At 35.9% G+C, this 21,936-nt stretch overlaps 1 protein-coding gene across 4 annotated transcripts in view; it reads left to right on the top strand.

Annotated features, from left to right (window-relative positions):
* Positions 1-21,936, top strand: part of ADGRB3 (adhesion G protein-coupled receptor B3) — a 726,710-nt gene that overhangs the window by 418,254 nt on the left and 286,520 nt on the right. For all 4 annotated transcript variants that reach the window (XM_027603097.2, XM_027603095.2, XM_027603096.2 and 1 more), the window contains one exon: positions 11,566-11,609. In XM_027603097.2, coding sequence (XP_027458898.1) covers positions 11,566-11,609 — 44 coding nt within the window. The remainder of the gene's footprint in view (positions 1-11,565; positions 11,610-21,936) is intronic.

The raw sequence follows: 21,936 nt of genomic DNA, 5'->3' as shown, positions 1-21,936 counted from the left end.
TTGTAGGTTCAAAATTTGTTTAAAAAATATTTATTTACTTATGTGTTTGTTTTTATTGCTTATTATGGCAATGTCTATCAGTTATAATAAGCATTGGTAAAAAATAGGAAGAGATACAAATTCCTCTAATTGCTTACGAAAAAAAAAATGCAATGTCAGAATGGATATCGTGTTTCTTATGGAGAAAACACTTATGTAAGTGAACATCAACAAAACTTTCCTAAATAAAGTCACTATTGAGAATTTAAAGAACATATTAATTAAATGACTTTTTTTCATAAGTTGAAGAAAGGGTAACCTAACCTCAAAAATAGTGTTGATGAAACAGTCCCACTAATGTTAATTCAGTAAAACTATTTGAAATGAACAGATTTAAGCTTTGAGTCAAGCTTCTCTTCTGCGGGGATATTCTGTCAGCCGATTTACAGAGGAGATAACCCGTGTACAGAAAATTACTTTTTACCTATGAAAACCAGAGTGTATCAACAATACATTTTAATTTAAGCACCAGCTAGACACTTAGAGTGACAGGGAAAGTCAGAATATAAGAATGGTGAGGTAATTACCACAAGTCACTTAGAACTAATTCTGTCTTTCAATATTTTGAGCCAATGAGTTGACCAGATTTTCAAAACAATATCATCTCCGCTCCAGAAGACCTCCATTTAAAAGAATATAGACAAATCTGTTGAAAGAGGGTCTGAGGGAGAAGGAGGGGAAGAAGAAAAGCTTACGCTGGAGAAGAAAATGCTGCCAGGTGTTCCCAGTCACTTCTGCTATCCCCTTGCTTGCAGTGCCCAGCTGCCCTCAGACGCCAGCCTAACAACTACACGATGGAGGCTCTCTGGGTGACAGGATCCCTCATTTCTCCCCTTTATTTCTTTTATAAATATTTTCACACTTCATCCATACAATACAGCCCTTCTTGCTCTCCTGTTGTGAACTTCTAATGCTTGTTGTATTTACACTTATCACCCAAATTAGAGTTTGTAAAATACTACTCATTGAGGGAAGGGATATGTAACTGGTTTGTTGAGTATCCTAGTATTTATTACCAGTCTTATAAAAATATGCTTTGTATATTGATTTTAGCGTTTTTCCATTGAAGAGATCATTTAATTAGCCTATAGTGAAATATAATGGTCCCCGCTAAAATGTGAAAAAAGATACATCTTAAATATGGAAATAGAAATTGATTAGAACAAGCTGAAATTTTATTTTAACTATATATATATAAAATCACTGTTTTTGCCTTCAAAATTGAACTATTTTAGATATGATATATTTCTAATATCAAGTTTACTTTCACCTATTTTCTTATATCAAAAGTATGTGCTGCACTTTCCTGAGCTCAGAAAACAGTAATGACTTCAAATTATATCTGTTTCATATGCCATGTAGAAAAATATGAAGAATGAGAATTAATAGTTATCGCGAGCCTAGGGAAAACCTGTTAACATTTCCTAATGTGTTCTTTTAAAAAGCTTTTTAACAAATAGCATTTAAAGTATATTAAATATAATAGGGCCCTTGGGAACTGGTAGAAATAGGTAGTAGAATATGGAATCTTGAAATTCCAAATTGTATTTAGCAAAGCCAATTGCAGTTTTACCCAGCTCATAAATCATTAATGACTAAGATGCTATTCTTTGTTCAGTTTTGGGGGGCTTATGGCTTTATTGTGATGACCTATAGAGTCGGGGTCTATAGTCCTTAGTGCTTAGGCATAGCAATTGCTTGCTTTTAAAAAAATATCAAATTTGCTTTCCCAGAAAAAGAATTTTACTTTTCATGTTACTTAAGTTTTCTTCAGTGTGAGATTTATGGTTATCAATAATGTCAGATTATCTAATGCATAAGGAAAGTTACTAATTTTATGGAAAATAATTATTGAGTCCTAAGTAAGTATAGTAGAATGACCGTATATGCATGTATGCGCACACACACACACACACACACACACACACACACACACACACACACACACACAGCATTAGGATGCCTTGGATCTGACAGATCTGAGCCTGCTATGACTTTCCAAGGTGGATAACATCTCCATCTTTAAAGATGAGTTAAAAGAATAAGAAAATAAATGCATTTTAGTTAGCTCATGCTGTATCAACTTTGTTAGCCTGAAAATGCATTCTTTTTCCAAATTTAAGAATAATTTTATGTAGTTCCATTTCTAGTGGAAAGACAGATTGAACTGTGCTGGCCTGCAGTCTCTGCAGTCTTGCCTTTCTTTTTATTTCTTCCTCTGAGTAGACTCTGGTGGTCTAGGTAATATGATACTGCTGACTTTAAGCATTGAAAAAAAAAATCCAGGAAGTTTATTTGTAGTTCTCAAATTGGTCGTATTCACAAAAAATCTCATGGGAATTTGGGCTTGTAGGTTTTGTTTTCTTGGCCATACTTGTTTGCATACTAACAGGATCAAGCTAACAAACAAAGGAGTTTGTGTTAGTGTATAAACTAAAATTAATCATGAGCCACAGCCTTTGTAAATCATAGCTGAAAACACAATGGAAGACTATAATGAATATGCTTGTTACCGTTAGATAAGCACGAGAAACAATGAAGAGATTTCAACACTCATCGGTAGGTATTTTGATGAATATCAATTACTGATAACAACCTGAGGAATTAAAAATCACTTGGCAAACCTTAAGGAAGTTCAGTCTATGCATCTATAATTTCTATGAAGGGCTGTTTGTATCCCTTTACTTTTTGAATTACTTTTCTACCCTAGCTTTTGTCCATTTGGAAGATGTTTCTGATTTCTTTTTCCCCCTGCTTAAAGCTCTTGGTAACTTTTATGGAAAAGTCTTGAAATGTTAACTAGACAAGCAGATTGATGGCTCTGCCATCAGCAGAAATTGAGATAGAAGCTGTTCCCTAGGTACGCTTGGCTTTGTTTTTTGGGGTTTTTGTTGTTGTTGTTGTTGTTGTTTTGTTATATCCTAAATTCCTCAGTTTAAGTAAGCAACCTTCCCACTTACATTCCAAAATCAGTTTATTTTGATTCATAATACATAGTTAACATTTTTCAAAAAGATTTTAGAATAAGTATGCTATTTTTGGAGCAGCCATCAGCAAACTTTTTTCTTAGGAATCATATAGCAAATATTTTTAGACTTATGAGCCATAATGGCCTCTCTCCCGTCTACTCAGTTCTGCTGTTGGAGCATGAAAGCAACCAGACGCTATATAAACTGAGGGGTGTGGCTCTGCAATGAAATTTTATTTACAAAACTAGGTTGCCAGATTTGGATTCTAGGGTATGGAGTTAGTCAACCCCTATATGGTACACAAACTCATGCTCCCATCCCCCCAAAATGCCCATGTCCTAATCTCCAGAACCTATTGTATTCATGTCAAAAGGGACTTTGCAGATGTGGATTAAGGGTAAGGACATTGAGATGGGGAAATTATCTTGGATTATCTGGGTCGGTCCAATTTAATCACCCGAACCATTAAAAGTGGGTAACTTTTCCCTGTGGCTGTGGTCAGAAATACAACAATAGAGTCAACTACCATAGCTAACTTTGATGATGAAAGAAGAGGGCCTCGAGCAAGGGCTATAGGCAGCCTCTAAAAGCTGAAAACAACCCATGGTTGCCAACCAGGGAGGAAATGTGGACCTTAGTCCTACAACTGCAAGGAATTTTGCTGAAACCTGAATGAGCCTGAATATGGATTTATCCTTAGATCCTCCAGGAAGTAGTGTAATCCTGCCAATACTTTGATTTCAGCCTTGTCAAAATCTTGAGCAAGAGATCCAGCTGAGCTCACCAGACTTCTGACCTGCAGAAACTGTGAAATAGTAAATTTATGTTGTTCTGTGCTGCTGTTTATGGTAATCTGTTACAGCAGCTGTAGAAAACTAATAACCCTGCATTGGAACATTGCAAAATTAATTTTAGATTCTGAAGATAATATATATGTAAACATTAATAGTGCCATTTTGAATCAGACATAATATAATACTGATGATATAGTATTCAGTAAGAATAATTAGCAACTAGAGATTAAATTTTGTCCTGCTGATTATCATACCAGCACTTTAGGAGCCTGATTAAAGGAATCACCAGACATGAGAGAATGGCTCTTGTGAAGGGGTTGTGAGATGTTAGGGAAAATCGGAGGATGCCACAGGACAGCACCACTGAGGCACCACAGGAAGGGCCCTGTGGAACCAGGTGCTGGACGTCAAGGGCAACTCTGGCATTTGTAGATATGTTGTGCTTTTGCAGCAATTTAGTAAAACTTCTCTGCTGGCAGCTGATAGACTGGAACAGTGCAAAATGCCACTGTTGCCCTTGCCTTTGCTATATCCCATAAAAGTATTATTAATATACATTATAATATCCTCTTGGCTGTAAAAGGAAAAGACTTAAGCTGTTATGTGTTATCTATATGAAATCTAGTTATTTAACTGTTTTTTTTAAGTTATTTGCCACTCCAACTCATAGCAAATACTTGGAGAGTTTCTGCCCCTAGAAAACCCATGTGTTTTTGGAAGGTGCCCCAGACTCCTGTGCAGACATTGTTGGAAATGATGTAATCATATAATCCTACATGGATAAGACACTCTAAGATACCTACATGGAGGCAATGATTTTCTTTGAAGAACACACATACAAATAATCCCTGATAGTGGTTTGACTTTTTACTATTTCCCATATGTCAAATAGGCAGTATTCACTTTTTACTATTTCTCATATGTCAAATAGGCAGTATTCACTGAATGTACATTCAGGTTAGTGATATATCTCAGAAATTAGAGAAGCAAGCTCTTATCATATCCACAAAAATAGTGTCATCTGGTTAATGTGGGCTAGTGAGTAACCACATAGCAGAAGCTGAATTAAATATATGCTGTTTCTTTATGTTCCAATTAAGTAGCTGCCAACTCCTCAAGAAGCTATGCAACATGGATGCGACTCATCCTGTTAAAACAATATTCTGCATTTCTCACTTCAGTGGTCTTTATGTCAGTCTGCTTAGTGAAAGCCAGTTCCTTCTCCTCCACATTGACTGGTTCTCAATGTGATGCTTTCTACAGAACCCCCATGAATCTATCCAAAAATCCCTTTATATCCATTCTCCCATTAAGTAAGAACACAGTATTGCATACCCTTTCAAAAAAGAAGAAAAAAGAAAAAAAGAGAGAGTGTTAGAACCAGATTTAGTTGTTTATAAGTATCATTTAAAAATACAAAAATATGGAACGGTACTTCCCATACTTTAAAAAAGGATTTGAAGAACATTCAACAGATCATTTTCTTTTGTTGAGTTTCATACACTTTTTTCAATATACCACCCTTGGGTGGTATATTACACTTTCAGGGACTATGAAGCCGTTTATATGTTAAAAGAAGTACTCTCACTGATCAGCTCTTAGTGACCTTTCATAGATTTGACTATGGAAAAATTTACGTCCACAAGATCTAACCTCCCCTAGCATACATTCCTTAGATTTTTTAAATGTGTCTTTTCTAAAGTAGTATTAGAATTATATGCAAGATATAAAATAGTCTTTTGTGGGTCAGGTCAATCATTTTGGAAATGTTCTCAAGGGATTCCCAAAATTTATTTGTGCAGTTATATAACTACAATTAAGCTTTAGTGGGGAAAGAAAGGGAACATAAGCTTAGCAAAACCCACATATTTTTAATGCAATGCCTTTATGTCTAAAATTCTGAAAATTAAAGAAAGTGAAGTGTCCATTGAACAATCTTCCTCCCATCTGCATTCAAGAAGTCAATGTGCAATGCACTAGAAGATGTGACAGAGGGAGTCATCCTGGAACATCTAAGTCAGAAAACTGGAAATGTTGATAGACTTCTGATGAAGTCACTGCCCTTCTTCATGCCCTTAGATGCCTCCTCTGTTTGCTTGCTTTGTCTCTATAGACAAGAGGATATATTGTTTTAAGAGGAATATGAAAGGTAAAAGAAAGTTAAAATGTTTCCAGACTTGGAAGTTGCTATGGCATATGAGCACTAAACATTTGAAAGTTTGAAGAAGAACAGGGTAAAGAAACCAATTAATTTCTGTTGTGTGTGTCTTGAGAAGCATTTCTTCAGATTTGATGTGGATAGAAACTGTGTTGGGTGGAGGCAGTAATAATTAAAATGCACATTCCTAGGAATAGCCCCAATCTCAAAATTTGTGGAGCCAAGGACTCTAAATTTTTAATAAGCATCCCAGTTGATTCTAGAGTAGGTCCAAAGAAAATCACTGGAAAACGCTAAGATAGCAAGAGTGTAATAAGCATAGCATGTGGATTGAATTTACTCAGAAATGAATAACACCAAAGAAAAAATAAAGAAACTTGGTCTTCATTCATTTTTACTGTGACTTTACTGTTATCTTTTCTGTGATCAACTTCCTTCAGATCTCTGCTCAAATATCATCTTATTGGTGAAGGCCTCCAAGCATATAAAATTGCAACTCACTCACTTCCCAGTCTTTCCTGTCATTGTGATTTACACATAGCACAGATTACCATCATAGCACAGATTACCATCCAGCATATTATATATTTATGTGTTTATGTTATTTGTCTCTCTCTCTGCCTCCTTCACTATAGTTAAGTCTATGAAGCAAAAATTTTGTTTTGTTCACTGCTGTATCCTCAGTGCTTCAAAGGGTACCTGGAATGTAATAGGTGTTTACTAAGTGATTTTTGTATGAATGACTAAATGAAATTTACCATAGTAAGAGTAATTTACCATAGGGAGATGTATTTAGGATATTCTATAGCGGGAAAAAAAACTACTTGGAAGACAGTTTTGAAAGAAGAAAAGGAATTCACTTATGAATGTCATTCAAGAATCACTGTGGGCTAGAACTAGAAAGGATGTCCAAATCCCCTATTCTATTAGAAAAAAAAAAAAAGTTACGCAGACCAAAGGAAAAGAGAGAACCACCCATAGAAATACATTGACAAAGCCGGTGATATACTGTTAAATAGGCATATTGGTTTGTTGATGTGGAAACAGGAGAGAAGTAAATGAAGTAAAGTAAAAAACAGCGAAGACTATTAAAGAAACTTGGAAGTTGTGTGTTAAACAATGGTAATGAGGAAATTTGGGTCATGCTACATGTTTTAAATGCCTTAAAATCAGGTGAGTAGAAATATTTAACTTGAGTTCAACTATTCTGTTTTGAATGGGGTCAAGAGAGACAGTTTTTTGTTGTTGTTTCTTTGTTTGCTTGTTTTACCAAAAATGTGTTTTTCAAGAAAAGAGTATACTTTCGAAAAGTTTTCAGTATATGCAATTTTAATATTTTAAGTGTCGATGAGATTGACAGCTTTGTAAATGAATTTTGTTAAGCACACTTGTCTCATTTGGTTGAGAATTGTTTGCTTCCTTAGTTTAATGCATTTCTTAAATCTACTTCTATAGGCTAGTGCACAGCTCGCCTATTTTCCTCTTGTTCCTGTGATTATGTTTTGTTACTGTCTGTTGGGCTCACCATTTCCTGTTATCGATTTCCTGTAAATTCCTCATAACAGATCTTGTAGCAGAGCACCTTTGAGAAAAGTATCTAAAAATTATAACAAATATTTTACAAGTGGTTTCCCAGCAGAACCTTTTAGCCAGTTTTTTTTTTTCCATGTTTAGGATTCATTCATCATTGATGTTTGCTTTATGTTTCCCATTGCACGTTCTTTTTCCTTAAGCAATTGGTCTATCCAGATACTAAGATTCCTCAAATTTGTTTGTTCTGCTTATTTTTCTAAACTTCAAATATTTAAATAATTGACCTCAGCTCACAGACTTACATGTTGGTAACTGCACTAGAATGAACGCTCACAGAGGGGTGTCTGTCTGTCGTGTAGGTTCCAGAATGCATAGTGAAACACAAGATTGAGTGGTGCATTTTGGAACCTATAATAATTCTCACATGGACGCTTTTTAAATTTTCACAAGGACAAGAAGAGAGAGAAGTATGAGATAAGATCCAAGAGATGAGGGGTGAAGAAGGTAGAAGATAAAACTAAGGTTAACAATGGCATGGATTAAGGGTAGAATAAGCATTTCTCACCTTTATACTTTTATCTGAAAGTGCAAATCACTTTCTTCAGGACATTAAAAAGGAAAGATATCCAAACAATTAAGGTCATATTATATTTCTCTTATAATATTATTTTCTGTTGTAACCTGTTATGAATTCTAAATATGAAATATTAATCCTATAATCAGTATCCTATATTGGTTTATATAGAGATTTAACTTTATCTAACTCATACATTACTAAAAGAAGTGAACTAGATTCAGAAGAACTACTATCTCAGGTTCTTCACCCATAATTAGTTTCTATATTCATGAAATATATACTCCCATACCCCTCATTGTGATATTTCAAGGATAATGTATTCTCTACAAAGTGTTCTGAGGTCTTTTGAACAAATCCCCTGATAAAATGTAGTATAGCTTTATGATGCAACATTGTAGTTATGCTAAGGATTTCTTAGAAAGTCACAGATTGAATGAAAATTTCAGCTAAAACCAGATAGGTTCTCATGGGACAGAGGAAGAAAACTATCTGGGGGAAAAAAAGGAAAGAAAACAGTTTGAAGCACCATCTCCTTCTATGACCCTCCCCAGATCTAGACCTCATGTAGAACCTCATTAACACTCACTTACTTGATGAAACTTGGTCTAACACAAGCCATGATGCCCCTCATTTCTCCCTTACACGGTATGACTAGTGACACTTATAAAAACAAGGCTCTTTGTTGTTATATAAATATTGCATATGTGTGTTCCTCATCAACCTCTTTAAGACTATAACCTTTTTCAGGGAAGGAGCCTCTTTATGCTCTAAGAGCATAGTTTATAGGTATGAGCATTTGACAAGAAGAAAGATACCTTGGGTATGCAGTCTTTGAGGGATTTTTGGTAATGGTGTTAAAATATTGGGATTAGTCAAATGTCTTAATTAAAATGAAAAATAAAATTGGGGTGAATTTCACAAATTTTGGAATCACTATTTTTAATGTTTATTTCTAGTGAAATGCTAGAACAGATCCAGCAAACAGCACTTAGAAAGACAACATTTTACACAGAGCCTGCCTAGACTTTTAAAGAGGTTGTTTTGCCAGATATACCTCAGTGATCATATACTAAGACAAGACTGAGGGGTGGAGGGTGGCAGTCATGGAGGGAGCATGTCCACCTATGGAACAGAGCCAGTAGCCTGTTTCAGGATTGTAACTTTTATCTGCCTTGGCCTAGTCATCATTTTTATTAATGACTTGGTTGGATGAGGACATAGATACCATGCTTGTTTCTTAATCCTGTAAAGATTAAAAAGTTTTGAATCAATGGTGAATGTATGGGATGTCAAAATCAGGATTCAAAAAGTCTCTCCTAGACTTCAGTGTATAAGTAATCAAGCTGAGGAAGAGACTCCCAAAATATCTGATACAGTCTTAGCTTGCATTATTAGGAATATGGCACCTACAGGGGAGGGGCAATAGCACCACTTTGTTCTGCCCAGGCAGGACACATATGGATGGTTTCCCTAAACATACCTCAAAAGTATGTGCTCTTGGGCGCCTGGTTGGCTCAGTCATTAAGTGTCTGCCTTCAGCTCAGGTCATGATCCCAGGGTCCTGGGATCAAGTCCCACATCGGGCTCCCTCCTCAGCGGGAAGCCTGCTCTCCCGCTCCCACTCATGCTGCTTGTGTTCCTGCTCTCGCTGTTTCTGTCTCTGTCAAATAAATAAATAAAATCTTAAAAAAAAAAAGTATGTGCTCTAGGAAATGAGTAATGTGGAGAATGAGAGAACTTGAAACCAATAGAGTACGTTTACTAAAGAAGAGGACTCTTCAGGGGTAGAATAGCATGTGTAGATATCTAAAGATAATCATGTAAAGGAAGAATTATTAGGCTAGTTTCAAAGGGCAAAATAAGGTCCAAAGAATGTGACAGACCGACAGAAAGAAAACAATTAGTACTCTTTAAAACAGAAAGCACTTCCCAAGATAATGGAAACCTCACTGCATCATCCTGAGGGTCAGGGAGGCCACTCATACATATAAAATTATTGAACTGAATAAAAATTTGGCACTTTTTTTTACATAGTTTCAATAGACATGATTCTATACAAAAATAATCTGTTGATTAAGAAGATATTGCAAGCCATGACGTATAAACTTGTCAAATCCCTATGTTGTACACCTGAAACTAATGTAACATTGTCTGTGAACTATTTAAAAAACAAAACAAAACAAAACACTTTGCCTTGGTCTAGATGTGGCCACATCTGCATTTTCTTTCAATCGATTTCAAAAGAATGAGATGGTCTTTAAAAGATAACAATAGCTCTACTGGGACTTTAGCGTTTTTACACTTTAGATTAGGTTTATAGGAAGGAAATGATTAAACTTGATATTTCTTTCCAAATTCAAAAGAATATCCCATGTTATGGTTCCATCTCCATCTTCACTCAATAGGTGTAATTATTATAATTAAGGAGACATACAAAGGGGTTATTAAATAGTGGATCTGGTTTAGTTCATGCTAATTGTGAAATACACCCCAAGAGGGCAGCCATGAATGACTTGCTAGGGGGTAGGCAGCGTGGTGGGGCAGAGGAATTTGCATATCAGGTACAAATTTATACTTAAAATCCCTTTTAATGAAATTTATATTCTTCATACTTTAAGGGAATGCTGTGAGGTGCATCGATTTTTATTGCATTCATCATCATTTTTTTTTAAAGATTTTATTTATTTATTTGAGAGAGAGAGAATGAGAGATAGAGAGCACGAGAAGAAAGAGGGTCAGAGGGAGAAGCAGACTCCCCGCTGAGCAGGGAGCCCGATGGGGGACTCGATCCCGGGACTCCAGGATCATGACCTGAGCTGAAGGCAGTCGCTTAACCAACTGAGCCACCCAGGCGCCCACATTCATCATCATTTTTGAATAAAATGTTCCTTTTAAAAAAATACAGCCATTAATAATGAACACCTTTCTAGAAAAAAAAGAAGAAGAAGAAGCTATTGCAATCCAACACACTCTCTGGAAATGGACAGTTAATGCAACCATCTCTTGCCCCGAGGAAGGTGACAACTAGAGGCTAATGAGGGTGGTGGTGGTGTTTGTTCCTGTGCATAATACAGAATGTTTCCCTGTGATTTCCATTTTGTAGATATTTTGGTCTTCTGAAAAGAAATAATCCAGCAATTAATATTTTACAGGTAAAAAAATGAAATCTATTAGAAATTAGGTAATTTCTAAATTATCAAAATATGGACCTTGTGCTAGATGAGAGCTTCACTTTCAATTTTCAAAGAAAAACTAAATATAGGTTATGACGTTTGTAATAAATGTATTGTTTTCATGACGAGAATTTCATAAAATGCATCAACAAGTCTGAGAAAGGACATACAAATTTTTTATGCAAAAAAAAATAGAGATGGGATCTTGAAAGTATCATAATGCAAGATAAGAAATCTGCCATTCTGTTTGCATTTCACAGAAACCTTCCCTTTTTGTTGTATGTATTCAAGAGACATTTCTTCTTTCTCTGCTTATTTTTAGGGTACTTTGAATCCCTATTGTGTGTTATGGGATGACTCAAAAACGTAAGTGACAGATGTTTTCTTATATTACTTTGGGTTAAATATTCAAAGCACATTAAGTTATTTCAGCTTCCTGCTAGTCAACAGGAATATGATAAGTTAGTGGGATGTGAGTTACACTCAGAAAACATTCTCCCTTTTGAATCTGTAGGACGGGATGATGAATGTGTGTGTGTGTGATGATGCCATCAGATTACGTCCCAAGATAGGATTGCACTACCTAATATGTAAGGCACATTGCAATGCAAATTTCATGAGGATTTTTTAAATGCTCTGGTATTTTAAAATCATAGAAGCTCAAATGCTATTGCAACATTTTGTCCTAGTCATTCAGCTTAGCATTGCAGGATAAAATAGAAATCTCTATGGTCATTTAGCCAATACATTACTTGCATGACCTTGAATCTATTATCAGAGTAATGTGATATTTATCTGGCCCTTCCAAACTGCTTTGTTATAAAAACATTGAGTGACATTTAATTTTCTTATTCATATATTTTATAAATTCATGAAGACAAAGGAAAACAATTGCAATAAATAAGGATTAATAATTCTTCAAGGCATTCCTTTGTACAAGTAATTGCAATATATCTCATCAAAATCATCTTAGTCTCATCAGTAATTCTATGAGATTTAAGGAAGTTCTCACAGAAAAGAAAAATCCTGATTAAGTGTTAATTAGACACTTATATTTTAAATACTTATGTACATTTATTTCCAGATTATACAACCTTTTTTTTGTTTTGTTTTGCATGGAGGGGAGATAAACATCAATCAGTCCCAAAGGCTAATACCGCCATGAGGGTGCTGTCAGATAGGGTACCACGTTGTTGAGTTCTAGGTATTCTAAGATTTTCCCCAGTGTTCTTCACCCTAAATCTGATCTACAGCTGAGGTTTTATTATGTTATTTCCATCTCACCAGTAACTGTACTGGAGAGTCTAGAAGAAAGACATAATTAGAATTCCAGGTAAAGAAGAAACCCAATGGATGTGGTTATTTCTAGGGTACTGATAGAGTTTACATTATAGTATTTAGGTGGCTGATGAATCAATAATATTGGGCATATTATTTGCTGTAGTTTCTGATATTCTAGGGATCCTCTTCTCCAAAGAATTTTAGTGCCATGTGGAGGATCCACGTTGCCCTGGTGATAACGTGCCCTGGATTTCCTCACTGATGTCATTATTTTTTCTTTTTGAAACACAATACAGAAATCCATGATAGTGGGGTGCCTGGGTGGCTCAGTCATTAAGCGTCTGCCTTCGACTCAGGTCATGATCCCAGGGTCCTGGGATTGAGCCCCATGTCGGGCTCCCTGCTAGGCGGGAAGACTGCTTCTCCCTCTCCCACTCCCCCTGCTTGTGTTCCCTCTTTCGCATTCTCTCTCTCTGTCAAGTAAATAAAATAAAATCTTAAAAAAAAAAAAAAAAGAAAGAAATCCATGGTAGAAAAATTTTTGCAAGCTTTGCTCTCTACCAATAGCCGGAGAAGACTCTAGGAGTATGTTCTGAGGCACTGTTTAGTCCTTTATATAGCCAAGGGAAGAATGAAATTCTACAAAAATCTAATTGAATATTTTCTACTTAAAAAAATATGCCATCTTAAACTCCTGATTATAGCTACTTGCATATCTTCATGAATAATAACCAACTTGGATGTAGTTTTATTATCTTTTTAGTGGTAGAATGTGCTTCAGTGTTAATCCAAACAGGGGAAGTGTTAGTTATTCCTAAAGACCTTTGGAACTGTTAAAGGAATACTATGAGAAGAAACAGCATTCCCCTATTGTGTGACTCTCTTGGTTTCCTTTCACAGAATGTCTAAGGTTTTAATTTTAATTTAGAAATTAAAGGTTAGCACTAATCTCGGGAATCAATCACACTCTCCAACATCTGCTAAAACATCATTCTTATCCATGACAAAACAAACAAGCACCCCCATGTCTTAGCTTTACAAAAGTCAACTTTTAAGTTGTCCTTGAAAAAAACTATTCAGTCAGAGGTGTGGTTAGCTGCCTTTCAAAGGAGATTATTTGAAGAGATCAGTGTAGTTCATGTTTCCTTGATGTACCTGAAAAGTAATCAAGACTGACAGAACTTCTGTCCCCTCACACTTTTTACCAGAGTGTTTTATCATTCAGTTATTTTTCTGGGTGAGTTTTAAACAATGAAGGTTAAGACAACTTTATTTTCTTCACGTTTGTTTTATTTTGATCATGTTCTTATATAGACATAATAGCTTTACCAGTGCAGTGATTTCAACTTTGAGTATAAGTGCTCTAAGTATAGTTAGTAGTGAATAGATATGGCTACTAATTTTTGTACAGAAAAGAGCTGACTTAAATGATGTTTTCAAGATTGCAATAATAAAGTTGAAATTAGAAGTTGTCTAATAATTTTGGTTTATGTTATCAGATTGTCTTACCTTTTTCATTGAGGTATAACTGATATATAACATTATATTTGTCTCAGTGATTTGTATATTGCAAAATGATCACCACGATAAGTCTAGTTAACATCCATCACCACACAGAGTTACAACTTTTTTTCTTGTGATGAGAATTTTAATGATTTACTCTCTTAGCAAAGGTCAAATATGCAACACAGTATTAACTATAATCACCGTGTTCTCAATTATATCCCCATGGCCTGTTTATTGTATAACGGGAAGTTTCTACCTTTTGACCTCCTTCACTCATTTTGTCCACCCCATATTCCCCTCCCCTCTGGCAACATCAAATTGCCTTACTTTTAATTTTTTAATTATTTTTATTATAAAATTAATATCTGAGTATCTTTTACTTATAAAACTTTAAAACATAACTGCTAAGGCAAAAGTCCCCATTAATCATTACCAACTTGGGTGTCTACATCCACTCATCTCCCCAAGGGAGATTTACATTTTGTTATGTATAATTTCAGGTATCCACTTATGCATTGACATATGTATGCAGCCATAGAAATTAATACTATTGTTACATAAATAATATCATACAGTATGTAACACTGGCATCCTCAATTTTTAATTCCACAATATGTTGTGGAAACTTTAAAACTGTACTACATGTGTTACACTTTCTTGTATGTACTACATTATATAGATATATAATAATTGATCTAGTATTCCTAATATTGATGGCGTTGAGGTGATTTTCAACTTATTTAATGAAATGAACTGTGCTTCTGTGTCCCTCCTTGTATATTCCTTCTTGAGGTTGTCTCTGACCATCCAGTCGAAAGTGTTACTCTCTTATTCTATCACCTGATTTTATATTCTTCACAGCATGCATTCCTACTTCCTTATTTATTTTTGTTTGCTTATTGTCTGTCTCCCCCACTAGGAAGTAAATGCCATGAGAGAGATAATTTCTCTTTCTTGTTCATCACTGCACTCTTAATGCCTAGGACACCTGCGCACAGTATATGTTCAATAAGTACTTCAACTGGTTAGTTTTGCACAACAATAAATATTTGCATATTTCTCAGGTACTGTTTCTCTTTAAGAATTATTTCCATTTATGTTTCATCTTATTAATTCCAGCAACAATTAGACCTAACATTGGAAGTTTAAAGGGAAAATGCTTCAGCTTGGTACAATACTGAGGTCCATTATAAATGGTCAATTTTATTTCTAATGATAATCTGTTACCCTGATAATCCCAATCAAAGATATTTTATTTCATTTTATTTTATTCAAACCAATCAGAATAAAATAATTTTAGACAATTTCAAAACATATTTTTACCTTGCTTTGGCTAACTAACTGACAGGATGCAGAAAATGTTTCATTATGGGTGACCCATGTAATAAATTGAAAGTACTTTCTCACTTCAGAAATAGGCTTTTTTGGTTAAGAGAAGTGTTTCTTTTTAAATGTTTAAATGTTTTCTTTTAATATAGCTAACAAAGTTATCATTAGGATAATAGTTTGCACATTCTTTGAGATACTCTAAATTTAGATTTTGAGTATTAGATCATGTGTGATGACTACATTTCCTGGAAAACCCGTAATTAACCTGTGGTCTTTTAATTAACCTGTGGTCTTTCTCCATGGGTCTGAGTAACACCATCTGATGCTATCAGGTCTGTGAAGGATCATGTTTGTTTTCAGAAAATGTTTCAGAGTGTCAATCATGTGAATTTTAATTATAATTTTGTAACTATGCTGAACAGTTTTATCAATCCATTTATAACTTATGTGCCTCCTTGTGGTTGAAAACAGAAACTTTTAATGGGCTTTCCATTTTTCTACATTTCAAATTGATTTATTGCAGTTGGGAGTAGCAATAGTCACATTTTGACTGAGACTGATACTGGCTTGTTTTATCTCAAAGTTAAGTAATTGAACTGAAGTGATTCCTCTCCTTTGCTTCTATTATCTATTTAGCTTCTATTTCTTCATCCCCAGGACTTTTCCCTCTCTTTTGTCATTTATATTGGAAGTCACCATTTCATTTACCTGACAATATGATTCCTAAAAATATAAAACTAACACTCTGGCCTCATGCCATCACTCTAGAGGGGTTACCATCTTTTTCTTTGCCCTTCAGGTGACTGACCTACTTATGCCATTATGGAGACATGATGTCATAACTTAAAAAGAAAAGATCTATTAGCTTTTAGAAGTTTGACACAATTATACAAAGCATTACTCTCATTGGGAAACCAACCTTTCCCCTCCAAGTGATAACCAAATGATAAAGCTCTAACATAAGGCCTCATTCACACTGTCAGACTCCGCAAATTGATATGGACAGAACTTGAAAGAACAAGGGAGAGATCTAGTTGGAAACTTAATTTATACAATAGTTAAGAAAGAAAGTAGACAAAGAACAGCTATGCAAAACAGTAATATGATGGTCCTATTGTTTTAGAGGACATATGGAAGCATCTTTACAGACCTGCAATTACCTAACTGAAATCTTTTCTTGAACAGCAGTGAAAAAAGGAAGTCTCTCTTCAAAATATTCAGCATACATATAGCCATGATTCCAATAGATCACTATTTCTAGAATTTCTTAGTGATCCTCTCCCTCTGCCCCTCCCCCCACTTTTGTATGCACACACTCTCTCAAATAAATAAAATAAAAAAATCTTTAAAATATGTTAAACTGTAATGGAGTACATCATGGTAGTAAGTACTTTGGAAATAAATTATGTGATTATATTATAAACATATGGTTATTCAGCCTTCCAAATTAACTTTATTGTGCGCAACTTCTAATATGTCCAATATATGTCCTAGGTGTCAACATGTTCATTTTTACTGGATAGTCTCTAAGGTCATGTTTGCCCTTCTGTAGTGAGTGGTAAGAAATAAATAACTCTTTCTGACTGGCATTTACTATAATTTTGTCTCAGTAGGTGTATTCAGAGCCCATATGGATCTAACTGCAGAAGCAATTAAGATGTCAGGATTCCATGGGAATTTCCCACTATCCATTCAGTGATCAATTCTTAAATAATATCAAACTATGTTATTATGCTTTATTTCCTTTCATTATACTCACACTAACAGAAATGAGAATATCAGACTCTTACATTATCAAAATACTTAGTCCTTGTAAATTAAAATTGGCCAATCTCCAATAACAAATATTGTATCATGGGTCAAAAATAATCACACCCAAATTCTTAACAGTTATTTGTTTTCAGATTTATCATTGATAAAATGTTGCTTTTGTTTGCAAAAATCTGTGCGTTTTTAAAAATACTACAAAATCAATAGAAAAACCATAATAATTTGAGAAAATAGCAAGACAAAGATCTTGGTAGGAAACTAAATGGAGCTTTCTTTACTTTTATTTTTCTGTCTTAGACTGTACATTATTTTTTATTGTTATGTTAATCATCATATATTACATCATTAGTTTTTGATGTAGTGTTCCATGATTCATTGTTTGTGCATAACACCCAATGCTCCATGCAGAACGTGCCCCCTTGAATACCCATCACCAGGCTAACCCATCTCCCCACCCACCTCCCCTCTAGAACCCTCAGTTTGTTTTTCAGAGTCCATCGTCTCTCATGGTTCGTCTCCGCCTATGACTTACTCCCCCTCATTCCTCCCCTCCTGCTATTTTCTTTTTTGTCTTTTTTCTTAACATATGTTGCATTATTTGTCGCAGAGGTACAGATCTGCGACTCAACAGTCTTGCACAATTCACAGCGCTCACCATAGCACATACCCTCCCCAATGTCTATCACCCAGCCACCCCATCCCTCCCACCCCCCACCACTCCAGCAATCCTCAGTTTGTTTCCTGAGATTAAGAATTCCTCATATCAGTGAGGTCATATGATACATGTCTTTCTCTGATTGACTTATTTCACTCAGCATAAGACCCTCCAGTTCCAGCCACATCGTTGCAAATGGCAAGATCTCATTCATTTTGATGGCTGCATAATATTCCACTGTGTATATATACCACCTCTTCTTTATCCATTCATCTGTCGATGGACATCTTGGCTCTTTCCACAGTTTGGCTATTGTGGACATTGCTGCTATAAACATTGGGGTGCACGTACCCCTTCGGATCCCTACATTTGTATCTTTGTGGTAAATACCCAGTAGTGCAATTGCTGGATCATATGGTAGCTCTATTTTCAACTGTTTGAGGAACCTCCATACTGTTTTCCAGAGTGGCTGCACCAGCTTGCATTCCCACCAACAGTGTAGGAGGGTTCCCCTTTCTCCACATCCCCGGCAACATCTGTCGTTTCCTGACTTGTTAATTTTAGCCATTCTGACTGGTGTGAGGTGGTAGCTCATTGAGGTTTTGATTTGGATTTCCCTGATGCCGAACGATGTTGAGCACTTTTTCATGTGTCTGTTGGCCATTTGGATGTCTTCTTTGGAAAAATGTCTGTTCATGTCTTCTGACCATTTCTTGATTGGATTATTTGTTCTTTGGGTGTTGAGTTTGATAAGTTTTTTTTATAGATTTTGGATACTAGCCCTTTATCTGATATGTCATTTACAAATATTTTCTCCCATTCTGTCGGTTGTCTTTTGGTTTTGTGGACTGTTCCTTTTGCTGTGCAAAAGCTTTTTATCTTGATGAAATCCCAATAGTTCATTTTTGCCCTTGCTTCCCTTGCCTTTGGCGATGTTTCTAGGAAGAAGTTGCCTCAGCTAAGGTCGAAGAGGTTGCTACCTGTGGTGTCCTTTAGGATTTTGATGGACTCCTGTCTCACGTTTAGGTCTTTCAACCATTTGGAGTCTATTTTTGTGTATGGTGTAAGGAAATGGTCCAGTGTCATTCTTCTGCATGTGGCTGTCCAATTTTCCCAACACCATTTGTTGAAGAGACTGTCTTTTTGCCATTGGATATTCTTTTCTGCTTTGTCAAAGATAAGTTGACCACAGAGTTGAGGGTCCATTTCTGGGCTCTTGATTCTGTTCCATTGATCGATGTGTCTATTTTTGTGCCAGTACCATACTGTCTTGATGATGACAGCTTTGTAATAGAGCTGGAAGTCCGGAATTGTGATGCCGCCGGCTTTGCTTTTCTTTTTCAACATTCCTCTGGCTATTCGGGGACTCTTCTGGTTCCATACAAATTTTAGGATTATTTGTTCCATTTCTTTGAAAAAAGTGGATGGTATTTTCATGGGGATTGCATTGAATGTTTAGATTGCTCTAGGTAGCATTGACATCTTCACAATGTTGGTTCTCCCAATCCATGAGCATGGAACGTTTTTCCATTTCTTTGTGTCTTCTTCAATTTCTTTCATGAGTATTTTATAGTTTTCTGAGTACAGATCCTTTGCCTCTTTGGTTAAATTTATTCCTAGGTATCTTATGGTTTTGGGTGCAATTGTAAATGGGATCGACTCCTTGATTTGTCTCTCTTCTGTCTTATTGTTGGTGTATAGGAATGCCACTGATTTCTGTGCATTGATTTCATATCCTACTACCTTACTGAATTCCTGTATGAGTTCTAGCAGTTTTGGGGTGGAGTCTTTGGGTTTTCCACATACAGTATCATATCATCTGCAAAGACTGAGAGTTTGACTTCCTCTTTGCTGATTTGGATGCCTTTGATTTCTTTTTGTTGTCTGATTGCTGTGGCTAGGACTTCTAATAATATGTTGTATAGCAGTGGTGAGAGTGGACATCCCTGCCGCGTTCCTGACCTTAGGGGAAAAGCTCTCAGCTTTTCCCCATTGAGAATGATATTCGCTGTAGGTTTTTCATAGATGGCTTTTATGATATCGAGGTATGTACCCTCTATCCCTATTCTCTGAAGAGTTTTGATCAAGAAAGGATGCTGTACTTTGTCAAATGCTTTTTCTGCATCTATTGAGAGGATCATATGATTCTTGTTCTTTCTTTTGTTAATGTATTGTATCACGTTGATTGATTTGCGGATGTTGAACCATCCTTGCAGTCCAGGGATAAATCCCACTTGGTCATGGTGAATAATCCTTTTAATGTACTGTTGGATACTATTGGCTAGTATTTTGGTGAGAATTTTTGCATCCATGTTCATCAAGGATATTGGTCTGTAATTCTCCTTTTTGTTGGGGTCTTTGTCTGGTTTTGGGATCAAGGTAATGCTGGCCTCATAAAATGAGTTTGGAAGTTTTCCTTCCATTTCTATTTTTTGGAACAGTTTCAGGAGAATAGGTATTAATTCTTCTTTAAATGTCTGATAGAATTCCCCTGGGAAGCCATCTGGCCCCAGGCTTTTGTTTCTTGGGAGATTTATGATGACTGCTTCAATTTTCTTAGTGGCTACAGGTCTGGTCAGGTTTTCTATTTCTTCCTGGTTCAATTTTGGTCGTTGATACATCTCTAGGAATGTACACATTTCTTCTAGGTTATCTAATTTGCTGGCATAGAGTTGCTGATAATATGTTCTTATAATTGTTTGTATTTCTTTGGTGTTGGTTGTGATCTCTCCTCTTTCTTTCATGATTTTGTTGATTTGGGTCATTTCTCTTTTCTTTTTGATAAGTCTGGCCAGGGGTTTATCAATCTTGTTAATTCTTTCAAAGAACAAGCTCCTAATTTCATTGATCTGTTCTACTGTTCTTTTGGTTTCTATTTCATTGATTTGTGCTCTGATCTTTATTTCTCTTCTCCTGCTGGGTTTAGGCTTTATTTGCTGTTCTTTCTCCAGCTCCTCTAGGTGTAGGGCTAGGTTGTGTATTTGAGACCTTTCTTGTTTCTTGAGAAAGGCTTGTATTGCTATATACTTTCCTCTCAGGACTGCCTTTGCTGTATCCCAAAGGTTTGGAACAGTTGTGTTTTCATTTTCATTGGTTTCCATGAATTTTTTTAATTCTTCTTTAATTTCCTGGTTGACCCATTCATTCTTTCGTAGGATGCTCTTTAGCCTCCATGTATTTGAGTTCTTTCCAACTTGCTCTTGTGATTGAGTTCTAGTTTCAAAGCATTGTGGTCTGAAAACATGCAGGGAATGATCCCAATCTTTTGGTACCAGTTGAGACCTGATTTGTGACCTAGGATGTGATCAATTCTAGAGAATGTTCCATGGGCACTAGAGAAGAATGTGTATTCCATTGCTTTGGGATGGAATGTTCTGAATATGTCTGTGAAGTCCATTTGGTCCAGTGTGTCATTTAAAGTCTTTATTTCCTTGTTGATCTTTTGCTTAGATGATCTGTCCATTTCAGTCAGGGGGGTGTTAAAGTCCCCCACTATTATTGTATTGTTGTCAATGTGTTTCTTCGCTTTTGTTATTAATTGCCTTATATAATTGGCTGCTCCCATGTTAGGGGCATAGATATTTACAATTGTTAGATCTTCTTGTTGGATAGACCATTTAAGTAGGATATAGTGTCCTTCCTCATCTCTTATTACAGTCTTTGTTTGAAAATCTAATTTGTCTGATATAAGGATTGCCACCCCAGCTTTCTTTTGGGGTCCATTAGCATGGTAAATGATTTTCCACCCCCTCACTTTCAATCTGGGGGTGTCTTTGGATCTAAAATGAGTCTCTTGCAACAGCATATTGATGGGTCTTGTTTTTGTTTTTGTTTTTGTTTTTTTTAAAGATTTTATTTATTTGAGAGAGAGAGAATGAGAGATAGAGAGCACGAGAGGGGAGAGGGTCAGAGGGAGAAGCAGACTCCCTGCTGAGCAGGGAGCCCGATGCGGGACTCGATCCCGGGACTCCAGGATCATGACCTGAGCCGAAGGCAGTCGCTTAACCAACTGAGCCACCCAGGCGCCCGATGGGTATTGTTTTTGAATCCAATCTGACAGCCTATATCTTTTGATTGGGGCATTTAGCCCATTTACATTCAGGGTAACTATTGAAAGATATGAATTTAGTGCCATTGTATTGCCTGTAAGGT

The sequence above is a fragment of the Zalophus californianus genome, chromosome 7, assembly GCF_009762305.2.
Source record: "Zalophus californianus isolate mZalCal1 chromosome 7, mZalCal1.pri.v2, whole genome shotgun sequence".
In the NCBI taxonomy this organism is placed as follows: Eukaryota; Metazoa; Chordata; class Mammalia; order Carnivora; family Otariidae; genus Zalophus; species Zalophus californianus.
The sequence above is the reverse complement of the archived record's forward strand: the minus strand, read 5'-3'. Positions and strand labels throughout refer to the sequence as shown.